The following is a 16642-nucleotide window of genomic DNA, read 5'->3' on the forward strand; positions in this document are numbered from 1 at the left end:
TTAAAAAATATGCTTTTAAATAAATAAAAAACAAATAAAGGAATTTTCACTGAGGGAGATTCTTTTAAAGTTAACAGTGGTTGAAAGAAACTGGTACCTCATAAAAATAGCTTAAATTAAATTGAATTTTACTGGGAATTTTGGTCAGTGTTCCATTTCTTCCTAACTGCTGCATCAGGACTGGAGAAAGAAAAGCAAAAGCATGTGATGTGCAGGCACATAAGGTTAATGATACCTTCACATCTAATAGCTAGTAAATTCATAGTACAAGTAGTCCTTGATTTACAAGCAGTTGCTTAGTGACTATTTGAAGTTACAATGGACCCCAAGTGGAAGTATGTTATCTGGGATATCCCAGCTTTGTTTTCCTAAACTGCGATTTTCATAATACAGATGATTAGGATTGCAATGGCGGTTTCTACTGAGCATAGCAACCCAAGAGGAGAAATACTCCTGCTTTGTTGGGATTGCTGGGGGCTTCTGATCCTGGCCTAAGACAGGAAACAGCATCCAAAGACTACAGACAGATGTTTCTAGCAAGGAGGCAGCCCGGAGGTTTGTGGAAACTACAATCTTTCTTCAGAAACCACGTTTATTAGAAAGTGAGGTAAAGTTAGAGAATTTTAGGTTGTGTTTCTTAGCATCTGGACGCCCATGTTCTGAAAACATGAAAACTGCCAGTTCATGAATATATATATATCATCCACTGCAGTTTGATTCACAACCTACCCAACCCTATTGTAGACTAACATGTTATGCGCATCCTGCCCATAATTTCATTTGAGATTCCTGCCCCAGAAGCTTTAACTTGATTGCGCTTTGAATTACAAGTTGAGATGGTAATAAATTGGTTCCACTGCCTGCACTTAGAGATCAGATGAGCATGGAGCCAATCCAGGAGTGACACAAATGCTCTATAATCCTTTGTATAGGATTACTCTTATCGTGTGTCCTCCATTCACACAATAATGCAATTTCACCTATTTTTTTCAGTTTCTCCTCTATTCTCAGTTTACTGGTTTGTTGATTTCAGTGAATAAAAAGGAAGAAAAAAATATATATTGACCTACCATACAGTGAGAAGAAAATTTGGGGGCTTTCAAATGAGTTTTCTAAATTTTAGCCTTTCAGAGCTCCTAATTCAAGGAGACTTGACTTAATGAACTCACTAATTAAAAGAAGGTTGAGACTCCCTTTACAGTATTCAAGATTCTGCACTGCCCTACCTCTAATTCTTTCATTAAAATTCCTTTGAAGTCTCTGAGATTCTGACTTTCTTGATTGTACCCCATAGTACAAGGCTTGACAATGTCCAGACACTAAATAAATCACATAAATAATTGACAAATATGTAATTTCCAGGTTGACACACATTCAGGAAGAAGGCAAACTTTCCCCTATGTGTTCAGTTAAATCAACGTTTCATTATACTTTTAAGATTGGAGTTCAACTAGATTACCATTGCACATTGCCAAAGAAAAAAACAAAAAAAGGAAAGGAAACAAAGCACTCACACCTCAAAAGGTGCCATGAAGTTGCATAAAATTAGCACTTGTCAGTTTTAAAGTTATTAATTTGGAAATAGTTACAGAACTTTAAACAGCAATGTTATACTTGCATATGATGGGACACCCCATGATTATGGAACCTTCCTTTCTACTTAGCCAGCATACCAGGGCTAAGTATGTATAATTTCAAGATCCCAGCTTATCCTCCTTATGGATTTTCCTCATCAAACCACAATAGGACTGCATATATAAGCCAATATAAAATAAAAAATACAACAGAGTCATCTGAATCTAAGTATATATATTTAATTTATTTTCTCAGTTTCTAGTACAGGTAGTCCTCAACTTACCACAATTGAGCCCAAAATTTCTGTTGTTAAGTAAGATATTTATTTGTTAAGTGAATTTTGCCCCATTTTATGACCTTTCTTGTCACAGTTATTAAATAAATCACTGCAGTTAAGTTAGTAACATGGCTATTAAGTGAATCTGGCTTCCCCATTGACTTTGCTTGTCAGAAGGTTACAAAAAGCGATCACATGACCCCAGGACATTGCAACCATCAGTTATAAAGCATCTAAATTTTGATCATGTGACCATGGGGATGTTGCAACGGTCGTAAGTGTGAAAAATGGTCAAAAGTCACTTTTTCAGTGCCTTTGTAACTTTGAACAGTCACTAAATGAACTTGTAGGTTGAGGACTTACATTTGCATTTAGTTTCTGATGCATACCACAATGCAGCAAAAATCATATGCTACAACAACAGTAATTTTTTTTTTCAAATTTTATTTATAATACAGTTAAAAACAAACAAACATTGGATTTGACGTGACATTCCAGTATATACATTCTTATCAGATTATTCCACTTTTTACAATCAATTCTTCATCTCTACATATACATCTAAGTTGTATATACAATACTTGTTCTAAAATAACATATATTTCTATCTTAACATTCATCTTTAATCCTGACTGTCCTCTTCAAATTCCTCCAGCAGTAAAATTTATCCCAGTAATTTCAATGAATGATTAAAACTCAAGTTGGGTCAAATGTTAGAGAATTAGCAATATTGCGCCCAGCCTGATGGAATTCTTATATTCATGTCTACATCTCAGTATCAGGCTTCTCAATGGAGGGGGGGAGTAAAGGACTCCATTGGGAATATTTGGGTCACCCAGTTGACTTTTGGATATCTGTGAAATCAGATTGTCATTTATACCACCAGCTTTCCTCAGTTGACACACTAGAGACATCAGGCTGATAAGGCTGATCTATGCTATTGGTTTCAGAAATAAATACTTCTGGAGATAACTTGATTTCAGACTATTGGTAGAGGTAGTATTATTCACCATGGTTTCTGAACAGCATCTAGCTCTTTAATCCTTTTTTGAAAATTTCAACAAGACATGGATGTAAAAAAAATCCCAAAGCAGGTTCATGCAGTTTGGGTTAGACTTTATACAAAACTAGTCCTACCCACACAAATTTTCATGAAAATCCTGACCTATTAATTCTGATAAAAACACAGCATTCTGTGCACTTATCTTCCGAGGAGTTTGCAATCCACTCATCCTTTAAAGAATTCTAAATAAGGCCAATATCTTGGATGAAAATATTGGTCCTTTTCCATGGAATTTTCCCATCAGTGAGCCCAGTTTACTTTTCACAGATATATAGATGTGACTAATGAATAGAAATAAACTGAATGCAGTTTTTATTGTATGATTGTAGAATTGGAGATGGCCTTATATTTGTGGGCAGATATTATTAGTGTAGTTTCTTCAATAATCTTAGTTTGATAGACAAGAGACAGGTGAATTTAAAATAACATTTTCTTGCTAAAGCGAATCTCTTTAAAAGAGCAGAAATTTTAATTTTCAGTCCTGTGTATTTTTTTTAAAGTGATAATAATGTATTGGATGAGACTGGTAAAATTGATTTTAGCCTTTCATGATTGTATTTCTTATGTATTATCAAATTCTATTACTGCAAATCTATTCAAGGAAGGTAGATGCTTAACTAGATCTTTGTATTTGTTTTGTTGAAGTCTAGACTCCGGAGCAAAATAAAATCTAATTATTACACTAATGTAACTTTATTATAGAGTTGTTAAATATAATTGTAGCTTACGAGAATCATATTGCAAAGCCAAAATTATTTCACTGCATGAAGCTAGTCATTTGAGGACAGAATTACATAATTTAAACAAATTTCTTTTCTTTTCAGTTTTGCAGACTTGCAGTGTGACAGACAAATTCTGCAGTTATAAGTCTGGATTATGCCTTTAGTTCTGGCATGCTAGACAAATCCAAAGAAATGCAATGAATTAATCCATTTTGTACATTGACTACCACATGCAGACATCCGTAGAGGAGAACAAGTGGGGAAGGGGAAATGATGAAATATGCATTATAATGTCAGCATGTAAATAATATGAATTATGTACTTGCATTACATATCATGATGTCATTACATCATTTAACGTAATTAAATTGCACCATTTAATTGTACTATCATAGCAATTTCACTGTCTTTTGATGTCCTTGATACAGATGCCTCTGGAGTCATTATAAGGGTGCTGTAAATCAGTAATGAAACTTATATATATATAAAATAGGAATACCATGCTCTTATAAGTTTGGTCCTTATGAAAGAGAGACATGGCAAAAATGCAATATGAATGATGGATTGTATATGATAAGCTAGTGAACTGGTCTGGTTAATGATAAACTGGTCAGGTTCATGTTTGCCCAGCACTGGTATTCATTATTGACTAGATTAATTGCCTATTACCTTCAACAGGAGCTTAAGGCGGCATACACTGTGCTCTTTCTTCTCATTTTTCTCTCTATGATATTCCTGAAATGCTGGTTGAGTTAAGAAAGAATGACTGGCCCAAAGTCATCCATGGTTGAGAATGGATTTGAATATGGGTCTCCCTAATCTTAGTCCAACATTTTAACCCAATATTGTTAATCCAACATCTTTATCACACCACTCCCAATGTGAGACATGATGCCCAGAGGAGGGGGGTTGATGTGATGGACTACAGTAAACCGGCAATTTTCCAAGAAGGAAGGAGCATATATTCCAGATTGGGGATGTCTTGTCTGGAGAAACCAGACAAGATGCAGCACAGCCTGGACCTGCATAGGAGATAGAAGAAGGAAGTAAGGAAAGCTACTCCTTAGAATTTCCAAGGTATATCTGTTAGGGTGTAAAGGTTTAGTTAGGGAAGATTCTGTCTATTGTGTGTAAACAAAGGAAGAACTGAATTCTGGCAGAATTGCTCTCTGCATTCCTTGAGCTTAGCCTGAATGCCCCCATCACAGGCACCATCCATCACACTGGATGACTTTTCAGTCTTGTCATTCCAAAGGTTTCTAATAACCTTTAAATGATGAATAGGGAATTTCCAACAGTTATTAGAAAGTCAGGTTTGTGAAAATTATGAATAGGCAATTTCTGAAAGATAGAAAGTAAGATTTGCAATTTCAAGCAAGATAGCTAATCCCATTGTTCTCAAGTGCTCAAACCTGCTGAAAACCACTGTCCTGTGGTCTTTTGGTGAGCAGCACATGTGGGCAATTTCCCATCCTCTCCCTATCCAAAGAGCTTTCAAGAAAGTGGTCTACTCACCGATTCGTTAACTTTCCTTTCACAGAGATATCTTTGGTTCACCAAACCTTCTCTGGAAGTTCAACTAATCAGTAGAATTGTATAATAATGACTATTAATAATGACTGTCTATTAAATAGGAAGAACTCTGTATACCAAATGTGATATTTTCCCTTTACTAGAATAGATGTCCTCAAAGATTGCTATTATTGAGTTGTCCTGTCAATAATGATTTCACTTGTCAATGGGTGATCCATCACTTCCAAAGGCATGGAATAATCATGTTTAAACATCCATATTAATTCAATTCCTTTGTTCCAGTTCATAGATTCAACAAAGATTACAAAAAAGTGCCAGCTTTTGAATTTTCAATTTTCTTCAGGATAGATTTAAAAAAAAGATTACTGTTGAAAAGCAGGGAAAAAGGAAGAGGGAAGGAACTTGCTACCTCTATAGCTAGATGTGAGAGGAATGTACAGCTTTTTGATTAACTCTTCCTTGCTGTGTTATGGTTTCAGTTTCTTTTCCTTCCCAGCTGCAGCTTACTGGTAATAGCTTGTCTGGTGAACGTATCTTTGCCATTTTTTGTGACTTCAAAGTTGGCCAATAAAGGTTATAGTTCTCATATTATTTAAGGGACGTGCCTTCTGGTGGAAATCTTTGCAATCTTGATTTAACTTAATGTGTGAATAAACTGGGGATTTCTTCTAATCAGATGTTTAAAAGGTTTGGTGGGACTGAACCCCACAGTTCTTTTTCTTAACCCACAAATGCTACTGGAAGAGGAAAAGCAGCTGACCCTTATGAGTCTGTTAGTGTTTTTTAGAAAGGAATGAGTGTCACCATTTTTCTAGCATTGACTATATTGGCAGTATCTCTCTACGTTGGCCCTGCTTCATGGCTGTTAGCACAAGGCAGCAGCTTGGTTGGCTTTCCTTCTGTTGAATGTGTCACTACTGCTTGCTTCTGGATATGAAATGTACGAGGAAAGCTAGATGATGTTGCACTTGAGTTAGCTTGCCAACCTTATTTGATTTGTCTGCTAAAGAAAGAATTTTGAAACTCAGTTAAAGGCTGGGGCTCTGAATTCTTGATCCATTTTGATTTATAGTTATTCATATTATACGGAACATTTTAAAAACTTAAAGTCTTTGTGTGTTCATCCTCTCTGCGCCCTCCCAACAAATTTCTGCAATAGATTAAAGTTGGGAGTAAAAGAACAAATCATTTGATGAAGGAGTTGAAGTCATTTTTCCCTGTCTGTAAATTAATGGCATTAAAAGAGAGAGAGAGAGAGAGAGAGAGAGAGAGAGAGAGAGAGAGAGAGACCCTGGTACTGGATTTGCAGATAATTTTTTAATCAGGAACATCTATAAGGAGGGGTCTCTAAAAGTCAAGATGACAGCTATGACTGCATGATTGAACCTTTATCCTCTCTTCCCCCCCCCCCCCACAAGTCTTCTGCATACAATGCTTACAAAAAGAGATGGGTCTTTGACTGTGCAGTAGCAGCCACAATCTTGGCCTGCCCTGGTAAACTGCTATGCTAATTATCATTCCTGTTGCTTTGCTGACCAAAATCTGAAGGTAAAATATTGTCATTTGCTTAAGGTCAGATAGTAAGTCCATGAGAAAGATTTGATCCTCTTATCTTTTGTGGCAATTCCGCCAAGATGCTAATAATATTATAATACAGTGTACTTGAAACTTTGCCGTAATAATAGATATCAGGACTGGAAAAAAAAAAAGGGGGGGGAAGAACAGCTGTAGGAATGGCATTTATCCAAAAGTCCTGTAGTTACAGCAAGCTCTCTTAAGTTCATGTTAACTTCTGTCTTTATAGTACTGGTATATATACTAGATATCTTTAGCTCATTCATTCTGATTGAGTAAAAAACATTAGTCTAGCAAGCATTTAAGCAATAGCTGCATATTAGCCTAAATAAATTATATTCACTGTTTGCAGCCTACAATCCCTGAGCACTTATCAAATAGATCAGTTATTTCACAATTATCTATTTTGCTGCTTGCTCTGTAAATATTCTTTCGTGATGTCAGTAAATAATCATGAGGGCAAGTATTTTTATGGGGATTCTTTTTTAAAATAGTTCTGATTAGTTTGGAAAACAGATAAGACCCATAACAATGGTCCCAGTTTGGCTTCAACAGAATGCCAGCCATGTTCAACCACTTGACTTTGCCTATAGCAATGTTTCTCAAACTTGGCAACCTTACGATAAGGAGACTTCAACTCCCAGAAACCCCGAGCCAGCAAGGAGAATTATCTCAAAGTCCATCCATCTTAAACTTGCCAAAGTTGAGTAATACTGTCCTAGTCTGTTGACATCCCCCAGCTATCTGTCATGGTCATCCCAAGGCTGCGCAAGGCATTTGAGAGAGATGCTTCACTGAGGACTCCAGACCGTTGTTTGGATGACTTGCACAGCTGCTTCACAGGCAGCCCTCTCCAGTTGCTTGTGCAAGTGTGCATGCACAAGCACTCCTGCTTGGCACACTCATAGATGGCATGCTTCTTTGAATGTCCTGTTTGGTTTCAAACACAAGTATTAAAATGTAGCACATTCTTTTTTGTGACTTTTTTTGAATTTTGCTTACAGTTCTAACAGGGAGGCAATTGACCATATGATTTTTTTCAAATACATTATTTTAAAATTGCTTGAAATTATTTGCTGACCTACAATAGCTTTCTCAGCGATTGGGTAATAGCTGCTGGGCCCTTCAATTTTTCTGTAACATTTTTTTTTCTGCCTAGAGCAAAACTGGACTTTAAACAATCCTCAGCGCTGCCAGTTTAAAGAAAACATTTAGTTTCAAAAACGTACTTTTATTTTTAGGCATTCAACTAAAAATAATCCCTTGAAGGGAGTGCTGTAGTTTATCATTTCATTGGTTCTGTTAATGCAAAGTGATGGGCACTGCTCATATTTCATTATTGGAAGGAATGCTCCATGAAGGGGGAACCTAGGCAAGGGGGAGAGTTTATTTTGTTTTCATTCAGCACGCTTTCTTTGAGTTTTATTGTGCATCTTCATTTCAGCAGGAAAAGAAATTTGAAATAATTCTGATAAGTGGAATGTACTATGAAGGTGGGAGGAGGAATAAAGGTTCGGTTTCCTTGTGAGTTAGATTTAAAATAGGCTTTAATTATAGCTTTGATTTGGAGTCATGGCTTTGTAGTCGGGCTTGAGTTTTATTGCTTTCCTTTTCACCCACTCCCCACCACAACTTTTTAATTGAAAACAGGGGCCTAAAGAGGCACCCTGGAAGTTCTGTGTAGTGAACTGTCTTGGGAGGCTGGAATTGCCTTACACAGCTTGCATTTCCCTCGCGCCATCCGTCTTCCCTTACTATCCCTGTCCTAACTGGGTTCCTTTGCTAGTAGTTCCACTAGGAATTGAGTCCATTGGCACATTTTGTGGGAGCAGGAGCAATTTTGACTGCTGGAAAATCCCAAGAATTATTACCACAATTTCTAGTGACATTTGTGTGCCTTTCTTGCTTTATACCACAGACAAATTCAACAGTAGATATTAATCTTTAATCTTCCCTGTCCCTTGGCTTTAGTTGTCACTGAACTCCAGTTGGTTAGTTACCTTGTTTATCATGCAGTTTTTGATGGAACTTGCCACAAATGGTGGTCTTAGTTTAAGCAGGGAGGGGGAAGAAGGAAAGGAGAAGAAGGTTGTATTTATGTGTAATTGTTCTGTGGCCTTAAAAAATAGTAGTGGTAATTTACTTCCCAGCTGTTGAAAAGATTACCGTTGCATCTGGATTTTCATATATAGTACTATGTTTCTGATGTGGAAAAGGTGGATCAATCTGCAATGGAATTAGGCTAATTTACTACTCAGAATGAGATAATAATAATAATAATAATAATAATAATAATATTAAGTTGGAAGGGATCTTGGAGGTCATCTAGTCCAACCTCTTGCTCAGCAGGAAACCCTATACTAGTGGTGGCGAACCTATGGCACGCATGCCAAAGGGGGCACTCGGAACAGCACGTGTGCTGTTGCCCCAGCCTCCCCTGTGGCTCCCTCCTCACCAGCAGCCCCCCCAGAGGAGAGTCGCTCCCAGGCGCGGCCCGTGCGGAGGAGCGCAGCCAAGGACATGGCAGCCGGACAGCGGGGACAAGACTCTGCCCTCACACCCCGTCACGCGCAGTTGATGCTGTGGGGCATGGGTGGAGGGTGTGGCTGCCATGGCACTGCTAGGCCCCTGGGTGATTTGCTGGGGGCCATGGAGACGGTGGGTGGCCCTGCGGGACAGGTGGGGCAGGGCAGAGTGTGGGCAGAGCAGGGAGCGGGGATGGGCCAGGGGGGGTGGAGCAGGGATGGGCCAGGGGGCGGTGCGGTTTTTGGGCACTCGGTCTCTAAAAGGTTCACCATCAATGCCCTATACCATTTCAGACAAATGGCTGTCCAGTCTCTTCTTAAAAACTTCCACTGTTGGAGCATTCATAGCTTCTGGAGGCAGGTTGTTCCACTGATTAATTGTTCTAATTGTCAAAAAATTTCTCCTTAGTTCTAGGTTGCTTCTCTCTTTGGTTAGTTTCCATCCGTTGCTTCTTGTCCTGCTTGGTAGCCAACAGATATGTCTACAGATATTTCTACAGATCATCTGACCTGTATTGTGCTGTAAAATGAATCTGTGCTTCATGAGTAAATACCAATAGCACTTAGACTTATATACCGCTTCACAGTGCTTTATAGCCCTCTCTAAGTGGTTTACAGAGTCAGCATATTTTCCTCAACAATCTGGGTCCTCATTTTACTGACCTCAGAAGGATGGGAGGCTGAGTCAACCTTGAGGATCGAACTCCTGACAGTGAGCTGAATTAGCCTGCAATACTGCAATCTAACCACTGCGCCACCATGGCTCATAGGTAAAGAGAAAAGTCTTTAATGTGTAATGATAATTGGATCTGTATCCCAAGAATAGATTCAGTATCAGGATGCTTACATTATTCATAAAGATTCATAGCATTATGTGTCTCTTTCTTATTGGTTTAACTTGTACTTTTGAGTTGTATGATTAAATTTTACATTTTTACACATACAAAGGCACTTTATCCCCACATAGCTAACTAGTCACTTCTCTCTTCTAGAATGTTCTACAGCATATGGATTTATTTATTTTTTTGCTTTGTTTCATTGTACACAACCTGTCTGTTTAGAGATCATGGAGGGGAGCTTTTTACTGATGCCGACAAGGCAAGACTAAATTGTAGTTCTTCATCGGTTGCTTTCTCCTATTGCGTCTTTTCAGCACCACTTTCCATAGCCAACATACCTTTCCCCACACCGCTTCCTTCCTTTTTCAGTTTCAGTTTTTCCTCTTATTTGTTTGTTAGAATTATATCCAGTCTGTCCTCCAAGAGCTCAAGGGGCTGCACGTAACTCACCTTCCTCCTTCCTCCAAGGCATAGTTGGGTCGCCCAGTCCAACATTTTCCTTAACAATGAGACTGATGTGGGTAAAGTGTATCTCTGCTTAGTTCCCTTCTCTGAGCTTCTAACTGGTAAACATAAGGAGACAACAGAACCAGGTATCTATGAGCCCTTTAAAGTAGTCCAGATAAGAAGCACTAACCATGAATGCTGACACTACCATTATTGTGAGATTGTATAACACAGTGGTTCTCAACCTTTTTAATGCCGCGACCCCCAACCAGTCGTAAGTTGAGGACTACTCAACTAGTTTACAGAATGGGACTTTTGGCAGGCTCAGCAGGGCAGAGACAGCCTGGACAATTCCTATTGGCTTTTGAAAGCCAATAGAATTAGACTCTATTCAAGAGAGTCTATTCTATTGGCTTTCAAAAGCCAATAGAATAAAAGGGAGTAGCACAGCTAAGGAAAAGGGGAAAAAATGGCAGACTGCGTTGTTTGGCGACCCCCGTGAAATGGTCGTTCGACCCCAAATGGGGTCCCGACCCACAAGTTGAGAACCACTGGTATAACAGAACCTTGCAAGTCTGAAAGCTTTTGTCCCCTCCTGTACTTTTACTCACCAGAAAACTAGGGAGGGTCCTTTCTGAGACACTTCCCACTCTCCTTTTGCTTATGTGGGCCGAGATAATAACTTTTGCATGGTGGGTGACCACTCTGTGGCTCTTCCTCCTCTCTCCCAAGGTCATTCCCACATAACTATTGCAGTATCCAATTAAGAGGTTTTTCATCGCTATTAAAGGCATCTGGGTAGAGATATCTGTTGGCTACCATCTCATTCTGAGTAGTAAATTAGCCTAATTCCATTGCAGGGCTGGGTTAAAGTAGCAGGATTTCATAGCACCCCTCTTCTACTATACAGTGCTGAGAGTTTATCATACCCCAGCTGGATCAAAACAGATCCTCACATTTTTTCTTTCTTTCTTTTTTTTGGAAAAGGGAAGCAAGGCATGACAGAAGTTGGCTACTGCAGTGCTCATGGATTCCAGCTAGAGTGTAACATACGCGGCTTTGTTTCAACCATCTCCCACGTTCATCAGAGAAAGCACAGATGGCAAATGTGGTTGAATTTGATAAGAAAGGCTCTTGAGATACTCTTGTCAGAAAGCCTCTTCTTCAGCCATTCCATGCTTTTCACTGCAGGGGTGGCTTTCTGGCTTTCATCCACGGAAGAGAATTGGCTCAGATAAGATGGCAGCAGGATCCCTTGCAGCTCTTCCTTTTGGATTCAGAGATTTGTTACAGTACCATAGCAGAAGAGAAGGTTGTAAACATTACTTCCTCTTTCCTGCACGGAGAATACAATACAATTGATGTTAGGGTCAGTCTTCTACCTAGGTGTGGATTTCTCTCCGTAAGACTTTCAGTCTTGATTCAGTTCCCAAGCCCTCGTGGAACTTTCTCTTAGTTGTTCCCAGTGCTTTTTTTGTAATAAAAAAAGGTGCCGGAACTCACACATGTCATATAACCCGCCTTGCCTACCCTATAAGGTTCCATCCAAAAAAGGTGCCAGAACTCCGTTCTGGGCATTCTATGACAAAAAAAAGCCCTGGTTGTTCCTCCCCCATGTTAGATTACCTTGCTTTGTAATAATCCAAATGCATCATGCACTTCCTTTTTTCATGATTTTCAAAAAGGAGCGCAGCAGCAGCACAACATTGCAGGAATTCCAGGCCCACTTAGTTTGAAACTTGTTGACAATTAAGAAATCATGCAAGCCACATTGTTTTGCAGCATATATTCATGAAATACAGCTCCAATTATCTAACAGGTAATTCCCAGATCTGGTGGGAAAGACTTACTGAATGGAAATTGTGAACCCTGAAACTTAACAGGTCTGGAGCTGATATTATGTAATTATTCTTAATTCTGAGGAAAGACTGAAGTATAAACTCAGCTTGAAGCAGACTGGTTGCTCAGAAAGAAGTCCCACCCTTCCTTCCTTCCTTCCTTCCTTCCTTCCTTCCTTCCTTCCTTCCTTCCTTCCTTCCTTCCTTCCTTCCTTCCTTCCTTCCTTCCTTCCATTAGGAGAGGAATGCGCAGGCATAAGATAGCCATTAGTTCAAATGACAAGCTTTCAGCTTGCTGACTGATGTCTGTGTCAGCACAAATAATTGTCCACAAAAAGTGTACTTGTCTTCAGCTAAATTATATAATTGCCTGTCAAGTGGAAATTGTTAAAGGAATGAGAGATAATGGTGAAATGGGCACTGTTGTTTAAAACCAGTTTTGATTTCTCTCCTCTTTTTCCTGAAAAGGTTCTGAACGGGCATTTTTTTAGATGTAGTTCATTCAGGAGCCCTCTCAAGGATATCTCTACTGAACAGAGAGAGGTGCATCAGATTGCATATGCTGGAAGCAATGGGGGTGGTGGAGTGGAGAAATATAGAAAAGTGTTGGGGGGGTGGGGAGACTCATGTATGTCATACAGCCTTCCAGTAGCTGATAGATCTTGGCTATACTGTCATCTGCTTCAGAATAAAATTCAGCTTTGCATATGGAACTCTGGAGAGGGTGGTATATAACCCATCATTTCAGGCAGCATCTTCTTTTGTGCCAGCTCTGGATTCAAGCAGTTTGGACCACTGCTGTTTTTCCTTCATGTGCGTCATTTGGCATGGCTGCCTTCTGTGCCACCTGGACCACAGAATCCTCGGTGACACAGCAGGGGGATTTGGGTTGCATTTTCACTTAGTATGAGAATATCCAGTTTTGAAAACAGCTAAAAATGTCATCTGATCCTCAGATCTGGTTCTTGTGATGAAATCATAATTTATCTTAATGGTTCACTGTGGTTATATGGTAGGCAATACACAAACAATATTCTAGACTGCCCCTGTCAATGTCAACCCCAACCCATTTGGTTTATTTATTGGATTTATGCCTTGTCTTTCTATCAGTTTACTAATCAAGGAGATAAGAAAAATAGGGAGATGAGAGAGGGATCTTCCTTCCTTCCTTCCTTCCTTCCTTCCTTCCTTCCTTCCTTCCTTCCTTCCTTCCTTCCTTCTTTCCTCCCTCCCTCCCTCCCTCCTCCCTCCTCCCTCCCTCCCTCCCTCCCTCCCAGTCCTTTGTAGGCTAGTCTGGCCAATATTACTCATGTCAAGTTTTGGGCTGGTCATAAACTGAAAAATAATCTCACCTTTGTAAATCAACAATCCATTATGCACATACATTTTCATTTATCTTTATCCTTTGCATGTTATTCCATACACTTTCCCCTATTTGTGCTAGCTCATTCTTGGGGTAGATGGAGTTACTTTACAGGTGCTCTGTCTTTTTTCTCTCCTCTGCAGTCTTGGGGACCAGTTCTACAAAGAAGCCATAGAGCACTGCCGCAGCTACAATTCCCGTCTCTGTGCTGAGCGCAGTGTTCGTCTTCCGTTCCTGGACTCACAGACTGGTGTTGCTCAGAATAACTGTTACATATGGATGGAAAAGAGGCATCGAGGACCAGGTACAAATACGGCCTGTGGGAAGCCATGTGGGTTTCCTTTACTAGGAATGTTAAAGTTCTGAGTAGCCACTTTTTGAAGGACCAGCCTAAAATGGCTGACTTGAAAGGGGGCCTTTGGTCGCCACAGAAGATGAGTAAGTCTCGGTTATTCTCCCAGTTGCATTCTCTGTCAGTGTACAGGCAAATTTTGCCCCTTCCCCAACTTATATCACTTCAGTTTCTTTATTTCTGTGCAATGGAAAAGCAATACCTAAGAGAATTGACAATTCAGTAAAACGTTTATTGAACAAACCATATTTAGCAGACTTTGGATGCAATGGACCAATTTTAACTCTGGACACCTTCCCCAAATCATACACAATCTTGTGCATCAAAAGTAGTCTGGATGTTCAGTTTATTTTCTTTTTTTTAATGAGCAATTCATATTGTTGATGTAGTGATGTCATTACACATCAATTTACATGATTTGTGTAATGACATCATTACATCAACATTATAAATTGATGAATGGGATATTTTCATATTTAACAGACATTCAGCTATAATGGACACCTTTCTTTGTTTAGTTCCTTAAATCAAAAGTTTAACTGTATTAAACAGAGCTGAGAGAAAAAGACTTTTTTATGTTATTATTGAGACACCTGAGAATAATGGAAATTATTTTTCAAAAGAAAAATCCACAAATGACCATCATATCCACTAATCCACAAATCCATTAACTATTTTGAATGACATTCAGTTTGACAAAGAGCTTGACCTGCAACTATAATGTAAAAATAAAGTGATGTATTATATGGAATTCTATGGTTTCCTCTTAGTGTGTGTGTGTGTGTGTGTGTGTGTGTGTGTGTGTGTGTGTGTGTGTAAGCAATGCAAACTGTTTCTGAGTGGGAGACAATGAGGTACAGATATCCTTGACTTCTCCCCCCTCTATTTTAAAAAGAAATTGTAATATGGGCTTTTCTGCCTTTTAATTTCCAAATGAAAAATCTACTGAAGACACAGAGATATTGGTTTAGTTGCTTACCTGACTAGATAATAAAAAAACCTTGTAGTAGATGAACTGAAGAATAAGAAATTAAACAATATTTGTCTTTCCCTTTCTTCCACTGCATAAGAAAATTAAGAAATATGCACAGAGAAGAAGAAAGATAGAGGAGGTGGAGTTCCTCTCTATATAAGAAGTAATTACATCTCTACAGAAATAGAGCACAACAATGATGAAAACTGTCTTGAATGCATTTGAGTCAATGTAAAAGGGGAAAAAATGACATTATCATAGGTGTATACTATAGGCCACCCAACCAAACAGAGGAAATAGATGAACTTTTTGCTAGTCAATTAAAAAACAGGTCTGCGAACAACTAGAAGCAAACAAAGTTATAACTAGTAGCCAGCATGGGTTTGTTAAAAACAGATCATGCCAAACCAATCTTATTTCATTCTTCAATAAAGTGACTAAACTAATTTGTTGTTGTTAGTTGCGAAATCATGTCCGACCCATCGCGACCCCATGGACAACATTCCTCCAGGCCTTCTTGTCCTCTGCCATCTTCTGGAGTCCATGCCTACTGCTTCAGTGACTCCATCCAGCCACCTCATTCTCTGTCGTCCCGTTCTTCTATTGCCCTCAATCTTCTCCAGTGAGTCATTCCTTCTCATTAGGTGGCCAAAATACTTGAGTTTCAACTTCAGGATCTGGTCTTCTAAAGATCAGTCATAGTTGATCTTCTCTAGGACTGACCGGTTTGATTGCCTTGCAGTCCAGGGGATTCACAGGAGTATTCTCCAGCACCGTAGTTCAAAGGCTTAAATTCTTTTGTGCTCAGTCTTTCTTATGGTCCAGACTAAACTAATAGACCAGGGAAATACTGTGCATATAGTGTACTTAGACTTCAGTAAGGCATTTGATAAAGTAGACCACAACTTACTTCTTGGTAAGCTAGAAAAAGATGGAATAGACAATATCACCACCAGATGGATCTGTAGTTGGCTGGCAAATTGTACTCAATGAATAGTCCTCAATGGCACCACATCCACATGGAGAGAAGTAAGCAATGGAGTACCACAAGATTCCATCTTAGGTCCAGTACTCTTCAATATCTTCATCAATGACTTAGATGAGAGAATTGAAGGGGAACTCATCAAATTTGCAGATGATGGCAAACTGGCAGGAGTAGCCAACACCCCAGAAGACAAATTCAGAATCCAAAAAGATCTTGACAAATTTGAACAATGGGCCCTTTCCAACAAAATGAGTTTCAATGTGGAGAAAAGGAAAGTTTTACATTTAGGCAGGTTAAAATTAAAGGTACAAGTACAGACTGGGTGAAACCTGGCTTAAAAATAGTAACTGTGAGAGGGACCTTGGAGTCCTAGTAGATGATCACTTGACCATGAGCCAGCAGTGTGCAGCAGCAGCCAAAAAAGCTAATACAACAGAGCCATAGAATCAAGATGTCGCAAAGTATTAGTAACTCTTTATAAAACCCTAGTAAGACCACACTTGGAATACTGCAACCAATTTTGGTCATCATATCACAAAAAAGATGTTGAGAGTTTGGAAAAAAATTCAGAGAAG

The 16642-nt window shown here is 39.1% G+C and overlaps 1 protein-coding gene across 19 annotated transcripts in view; it reads left to right on the forward strand.

Moving 5' to 3' along the window:
• The window catches only part of DPF3 (double PHD fingers 3), a 243535-nt gene that overhangs the window by 96896 nt on the left and 129997 nt on the right, over positions 1–16642 (forward strand). For 18 of the 19 annotated variants that reach the window (XR_005555560.1, XR_005555574.1, XR_005555577.1 and 15 more), the window contains one exon: positions 13901–14061. Coding sequence is in view for 11 of the 19 variants with exons in the window: in XM_039334076.1 (XP_039190010.1) it covers positions 13901–14061 (161 nt within the window). In the remaining 8 variants the exon portion in view is untranslated. Of the gene's footprint in view, positions 1–11902; positions 11926–13900; positions 14062–16642 lie in introns of those variants that run through there. The other variant, XM_039334096.1, reaches the window with a different exon arrangement.

This window comes from Crotalus tigris, unplaced genomic scaffold, assembly GCF_016545835.1.
Source record: "Crotalus tigris isolate CLP2741 ecotype Arizona unplaced genomic scaffold, ASM1654583v1 scf7180000017545.3456711, whole genome shotgun sequence".
NCBI classification, from domain to species: Eukaryota; Metazoa; Chordata; class Lepidosauria; order Squamata; family Viperidae; genus Crotalus; species Crotalus tigris.